This window comes from Rattus norvegicus, chromosome 7 (assembly GCF_021556685.1).
Source record: "Rattus norvegicus strain SHRSP/BbbUtx chromosome 7, alternate assembly SHRSP_T2T, whole genome shotgun sequence".
Taxonomy (NCBI): Eukaryota; Metazoa; Chordata; class Mammalia; order Rodentia; family Muridae; genus Rattus; species Rattus norvegicus.
In genome coordinates this window covers 143,638,718-143,645,982 of record NC_141540.1, presented here as the reverse complement: position 1 = coordinate 143,645,982, position 7,265 = coordinate 143,638,718, and the positions used below count along the sequence as shown (strand labels likewise).

General features: G+C 49.8%; 1 protein-coding gene across 1 annotated transcript; it reads right to left on the bottom strand.

The window, feature by feature from the left end:
* Window positions 1–6,815, bottom strand: Hoxc13 (homeobox C13). Its single transcript, NM_001447172.1, is given in 2 exon segments — window positions 1–934; window positions 6,086–6,815. Coding segments are annotated over 2 exon segments (987 nt in total). The 3' UTR covers window positions 1–677.
* Between the last annotated feature and the right edge of the window lie 450 nt (window positions 6,816–7,265).

Sequence of the window (7,265 nt, the reverse complement as noted above, 5' to 3'; positions counted from 1 at the left end):
AAGAAAGGAAGGAAGGAAGGAAGAAAGAAAGAAAGAAAGAAAGAAAGAAAGAAAGAAAGAAAGAAAGAGATCAAATCTACAAACTCCGAGAACAGTTTAGTTTGAATTACATTACACTGCCAGGCCCTAAGGATTAGCATCAATATTAACACGACTTTTAAAAGATGCACAGAAAAATCAATCGTAACTGGGGAAACCTTGCCTATGGAGTCCAGGAATGAGAGTAAAAAGGGGGAACAGGAAAGAAAGAAAGAGCTCCCCAGATCCTGTGCCCATGCACCCCGGAAGGAGGGTCTTTCATAAGAGACACAGGAAGAGGCAAGAATTGAGTAATTTGGAATCCCCCAGTCCTGCTTTGGTAGGAATTACTGGGCTATCCTGGCCACTTGGCTTTCTAGTGGGACAAGCCACCAAGGCCAGGGGGGTTAGAGACAGTCTTCCTCTCGCACCCCATTCGAACCCACCTCTACAGCTGCGGGTGCTGAGTGGGTGCCGACTGGCGCGGGGTGGGCGGTGAGATTAGGGGTGGGATGGAACTAGGGTAAGGCAGAGCTGTTCCTCTTTCTCGGTAGGATTAAATAGTGGTCTGCGCCGGTGCAGCGTCCTTCGGGTGAATTCTGTTATGGTACAAAGCACTGACATAAATAGTCGGGGCAGGAGGGCAGGCGAAAGGAAGGTCAGGTGGAGTGGAGATGAGGCGCTTTCGATTTGCTGACCACCTTCTTCTCTTTCACACGCCGGTTCTGGAACCAGATGGTGACCTGGCGCTCCGAGAGGTTCGTGGTAGCTGAGATGCGCCGGCGCTTCTCTTTGGTGATGAATTTGCTGGCTGCGTACTCCTTCTCTAGCTCCTTCAGCTGCACCTTGGTGTAGGGCACGCGCTTCTTGCGCCCGCGCCGGTAGCTGCTCACTTCAGGCTGTAGAGGAACCACGTCTAGAGGGAGAGAGAAGGCGTGCAGGAGCAAGTGAGGTGGGCGGCTAAGGGATGCATGCGAGGCAGCCTGTGGTTCCCGCAGGGGTCTCAACCTGGCCGGCAGACTGTACTGCTAGATGAGACACCCTAATTCTAAGTACCCCCCGCTGTTAGTAAGGCCACAGAGAAGATGAGGCCACTGGGGTACTCGCCACTTTTTGGGTACAAACTTTAAGGGAAGGGGCTCAAAAACCTCAGCAATCAAGATAATATGTTAAGGCACTTGTTCTAAAAAGAAAAACAAAACAACGCAAAAAAAAAAAAAGAAATCCACGATAAAAAAATCATTAAAAAAACTAAAAAGAGAATCTGTATTATTCATTTATTTCTCCTTTCGTCTCAGTCTCCACCATGGATCTGCACAACACCCTTTATTAGAGACCTTGGACCCTTAAATCAGACGCTCCACGTCCTCCCCCTGCCTGCCAGGAGTGCTGGTATTTAGAAAAACTCCTTCATTCTGCAGTTAGCACAACAGGGTTCCTACATCCTGTAATCTCCCCTTTGTCAGGGGAAGGACTTACTTAAGTTTGAGGAGTGCCTAGCAATCAGGGTGTCAGCTACAAGGGTGCTGACCGTCAAGTGGGCCCTTCAGCCTGAAGGTGCCCAGGCACATGGATGAGTCTAGCCTTGCACTATGGGTCTGATTTGCCAACATAGAGAAAAAATTATCAGTTGAAGCCAAACTGCTTGGGGGATCAGTCACTCCATCACCCAAGGAGGAAGGTCCTGGCTCAATGTAAGGAAATCGGATCCCCATAAGAGGAGAGCCATACCTGGGTTCCACCAAAAGGAAAAAAAAATTCTGTTCCAATCTTTCTATTTTTGTTCTTCGAAAGCTGAAAGAAATCTTCTACACCCCAGCTAGTTAAGCTCTACCCTTGCCATTTCAGCCGCCACTTGTCCAGTTTCTTCAGGCTTAGAGCATCTCACAGGAATTCAAAATAGCATGGCATTCCCCACCTGCACTCATGGCAGTGAAAGGCCATTGTGCCAGGATGAGGGAGAGCATGTGAATTTCAGCCATTACTGCTTTCTATGTCATCGCTGGACTTCAGGTAGACTCTAATAAGGGACTGAGTGTCTGAGTTCACTTCTTCATTCTTATGTTTCTTTGGAAGTATTAGACATGGCCCCAGCAAGCAAGCAGAGAATCTGTTGAAGTGTTTCTTTACACCCTACCCTAGAAGCATCTTCCTTACACTACCCTGCCATTCCCAGTGAACCTGACACACACTCCCCCCCCCTCTCTGAGAACCATGGCCCACTAAACAGGGAGGGGATGTGGGAGGGAGATTGCAATAGAATACAGATAGAAATAAAGTACCCAGGAAGAAAATGGAAAGGGGTTCCAGTGGCTCAGGCTGCCTTCCTGGTGACAATTTCTCAGGAAAATTATCTATCCAACTAGTCAATGTTTCTCTGACACCCAAGATTTTTTTTTAATCCAGAAAAAAACAAAAACAAACAAACAAACAAAACCCAGCCACTTCAGTCTAGTAGATATGATCTGTCAAGTTAAAAAGTTTTTTTTTTCTGGTCCAAAACAAAGTTTTAAATAACTCATCTTCAATTCGTTTTACTCTTACAGATAGAACTAAATATAGTAGTGATATAGTGAGCTCCTCCCTTCGCCAGAATGTTTCTTCAGTTGTATTTTATTAAACGAATTTTACAAGATTAGAAACCAGAGGCTCATAGCAGGGAAGTGACTTAAATGATAGAGCTGGAATCTAGACTCTCTGACTCTTCACATCAAGTCAGAGTAATGGTCGAAAGAGAAAGGGACCTCCTAGTACATCCCCTTTGTTGAAGGGCAAACTGAAGATATGGCTGAGTTTCAGTTTTGAATGAACCAGTTAACTCTTCCTAATTTTTAAAACCTTTACTTTCTGTAGCTCCTTAAACATAAACTCTAAATTTCTAATGAAATTTAATCAAAACAACCCTAAAAATTCTGGTTAAAAGCTCTAAGCTGGTCATTTTTTCCCCTCCCTCCATTGGATGTCAAGGATTGACTCCACCAAGGTTTTCTTGGGTCAAACTGAACAGCAGGTTGTTTTGAGCTCCTGGAGCAATAGCTCCTGTCTTTGCTTCTCAAAGGAGCACCTTCCATTGTCTGCTGTTTTGGCCAGAAAGGAAGTGGGCTTCACAGACCGGAGAGCAGCTGGTAGGTTAGACTTGGAGCAGCATCTACCCTACCTAGGGTGTGGACTTGGCTATTAGTATCCCAGTGTTCCCTTCCCTAGTGCCCCCACCCCAAGATCACCTACACTAACCAGTTTGTACCTGGGAATCTAATCAGTGTCTGTGAGAGGCAAAGAGGAGTGAAAACAATTTCCTGCCAGTCTTTGTTTTGGGATAGAGGCTTCTGTTCAGGGAGCTCCAAAGCCTGCCTACTTCATTAGTAGGCTCTGGGATTGAAGGACTATCTGTTCAGCTAGTGGCTCTTTCCAATCCAAATTCAAAGATTGTCAATATAGACTTCTAGCATGGGCTCCAAAAACCCACTGTTTTTGTTTGTTTGTTCTGTCCTATCATCCATTTGTTTATCTATCTCAGAACTGTCTTTTCCTTCCTCCATCTGATTCTCTCCTAGATTCCTGCCCTTCTTGGTGAAAAAAGAAAGGTGACTATACTCACCACAGTGTATGTGTGTGTGTGTGTGTGTGTGTGTGTGTGTGTGTGTGTGTGTGTGTGTGTGTGAGAGAGAGAGAGAGAGAGAGAGAGAGAGAGAGAGAACAGTGTGAATCAGGGGTCTGTATAATTGGGAGAGAGAAGCCACAACTCCTCACAGCTCTAATTATCTAGATCTTTTTGAACAATTGCCTCCGTCTCCCACACCAGCCCAGACTATCATAGGTAAGGTTTCTCAGAGCCAGAGGCAGTGAAGAGAGACAGTGGTGTTTATGGCTAGATGTTGCCGAACAAACCACAATTGCATAGACAGAGTTATCTGAAAAATCTCACTGCTTCTAAAAGACCTGTGTGGGTAGAAAGATGGAGGGTGTCTGAAGATAATTTCTTTTTCATCTGCCTCCCTCCTGGTCCTCTTCAGGCACTGAGATGCACTAGCTAGGATCTATTTCTATATGGGGAGCATGAGCTCCGAGCAGTGGAAGCACACTGGGTTTATATACACTTCTGTGCTGTAATTTGCAAGTGTATTAAATCTCAATTGGGTTGTATGTTTTTTTTTTTTATTTCAATGATATCTTCCTCTAGGAGGCTGTGATACGGAAGTGTTTATTTTTAGCAGGGTGTTTTTTGTGTTGTTCTTGTTTCTGGGAATCTTTAAGATGTTTATTTGCTCAAAGATAATTCTGAGCTTCCCTTCAACCCACCACACAACCCACATGCCTATACAGGAAAGCCACAGCAGCTCATTTAGATACACTCTTCATTCCAAAGACATTGCTTTTTGCTCTAGGCCTGAGCTCTTACCTACAGTGAGCAGAGTGAACACCAGATTCTGAGTCCATCGGCCCTCCTTCAGTGACCCACTACTCCAAGGATTCCTGCTGGACCTTCATTCAAGAAGCTCTCTGTTTTATTAGCTAGAGAAGTGAGGGGCAGCCTAGTCTCTATAAGTTTATTATAGAATGCCTACATATGAACAACCTACCTTATAGAAATGTATCAGTCTGTGCTTCACATGAATTAAATTGTATGGTATAAAAAAATCTTATAGTCAATGTAGAGAAGGTGGTGTATGATACCATTGTACCACAACCATGTCTTCAATCCTGGCAGTAAGAAATGGGGTGCCTCGTGTGGGTTTAGCTCTGGTACTGACTTGTGTTATATCAAGTGATCTTGTGCTGCTTGTCAGAATGTTTTTGCTATATTCTGTAATATCAGTCAGTGATTCTTCTCCATCTACCTCTCCACCAACTCCGGATGTAGGGGAATTTCAGGCCCACTCTAAAGAGGTCTTTGGGTTGATCCTTTTCAAAGAAAAAACCCCAGGCCTGGCATGGGAGGCTAGGGGGCTCCTTCTGGGCATAGTGGGAAGCTATCTTAGACTTCTCTGGACTCCTAAGGATCTTTGGAGCCATCAGAAGAGAGGACTGTCTCCCACTGAGCTCTGTTTAGGGAGGGTAGACCCAAATGCTGGCTTCTCTAGACCCTCAAATCCTTATTTCTCAGATCAGAGTGGGACCCTGAGCTTCTGATGCAGTTTTGGGAAATCTGGGCTGGTCTTTCTCCTCTGGGGAGAGGGGAGTGTATGGAATCCTTCCCTATTTAGAGACAGCCATAGAGGAACGACACAAGAGTGTTCTTGCATACACAGCCAGACAAGAGTGGTCTGGACCCTGGACCACACAGCACAGGCCTGCCTCTCCCACCTCTGGTTTTAGAACTCCCTTTTTCTGTCTGGAATGACAGTAACTAACTCTTACTTGAGGGACTTGGCAGTAGATTCACAGGATTAAAACTGTGTACCAGAGCAGAAAAAAAAATTGCATCCCAGGAGAGGATTCAAATCTCACGCATTCCCTCTACAAAGATTTTTAGCTCTTCTGCGCTCTTATAAAATATCCATGGTTAAATTTAAAAAGAAAAGATAAACACTGTACACCGCTACAGGCTCTGGCGAATTAGATCCCCATTTTAATGCTATAGTATCTGGTGGTTGACAAATCCTGAAGACTCGGGCAAGGTAAAGATACTTATTTCTCCCCACATCCCAACTATCCACTGGGTTGAGGGTAATGGACTAAGTTCCAATGCACCAGAGGCCCAACCCCAACCCATTCCTGACTGGAAGCGGATTTAGGAGCCAGGGTCCCCGCATGAGGCTGGAGCCGGCTGGGGGAGGAGGAGGCGAGCTCTCGACCGGAGCCGAGCCGAGCCGGCGCTCGGGCGCCTCTGATTGCTTCACTCTGGACCCGGCAGCTCCGGGGAACGTGTCGGAGCAGATTTCTTCCCCAGCGCATTCCTCAGCATAGCTCGCCCGGCCGGCTCCATCGACAGCCTAGCCGAGCCGGCGCGCCGGGGCCAGACGGCGGGGGTGGCTAAGGCGCGGAGCCGCGGGGCAGGCGGGGCGGGGAGGGGTCCCTGGCGGCGGCGGCGGCGGCTGTGGCGGCGCCGCTCAAGCCCCTTCCTTACCTGGGAAGGGAGACTTCCAGAGGTGGGCGGACTGCGACTGCTCCTTGGAGCAGTACACCTGACTGTCCCAGCCATTGGAAAGAGCCCAGTGCTGGTAGCCTTCAACAGGGATGAGCGCGTCGTGACGCGGCTCCGGGTGCCCGCTGATCCCGGGCACCACCGACACGTCCAGGTAGCCGGGCATTGCCTGGTAGGAGCTGGCGAAGCTGGGGTAGAAGGCGAACTCCTTAGCCCTAGAGGACAGGTCGTCACCAGGCAGGGCGCCCGACGGCTCTGGGTACTTGTCTCCCGGATGGTAGGAGCAAGGCTTCTGCTGCAGGTTCACGTTGTGCGACAGGCGGCAGCCGTAGTAGCTGCCCCCAAATGGGTAACCGTAGCCCAGGGTGGCGCTGGACGAGGTGGGGGGCGCCGGCGGTGGGGCGCATTGGCGCGCCGCCTCCGGGGCTGGGATGTCCGTGTAGACGGCGCCCTGAGGGGCACCCAGAGGAGCCGGCGGGCGGGCCAACACGGGGTGCGGGAGCAGGTCGCGGCAGTGGCTGGCAGGGCAGCTGCCGCCCAGACCGTCCATGCTCGGGGCTTTGCCGGGGCTCGCGCCGCTACAGCCGCCCCCCGCGCCGCCCGCGCCGCCGCCTCCCCCGCCGCCGCCGCTGCCGCTCTCCGCCGCGCTGTCCTCATAGACGTACATAAGGCTCTCCGGCCAGCGCGGGTGCAGGAGCAGCGAAGTCGTCATGACATGATCTGCTCCAGCTTTTTAAAAACTCCACTTGCCAGAGGCAGCGAGCTAGGGAGACACCTCGCTCCCTTTTTCCCTCCCCCATCCCTCCTCCCTTCTTTCTCCACCCCTCCCCTCCTCCTTCCCTCCCCCTCGGTGCTTCCCCCTCCCTAGCCACATTCCCACTACGCATGCGGACACACTTCATTAAGAAATCCGGCGGCTCCCGCCCTCCTCTGCACAGCACTCCCCTGGTTCCCACGTGACCACAGCCGCTGCACGTGACGCTAGGCCTGGGTCTCCTGGGGTTCCCTCCCCGGGAGATGGGGCGGGGCAGAAAGAAATGAGGACTTTGTTGATTGGCTCTCTGGAAAGGAAAAGGAGGAGAGAGTTGGGAGATTTAAAGGGACGGGGCAACGCCCCCTAGGCAATCCTTGTTAGGGGAGGGGGGCAGAGAGGCTTAATTTG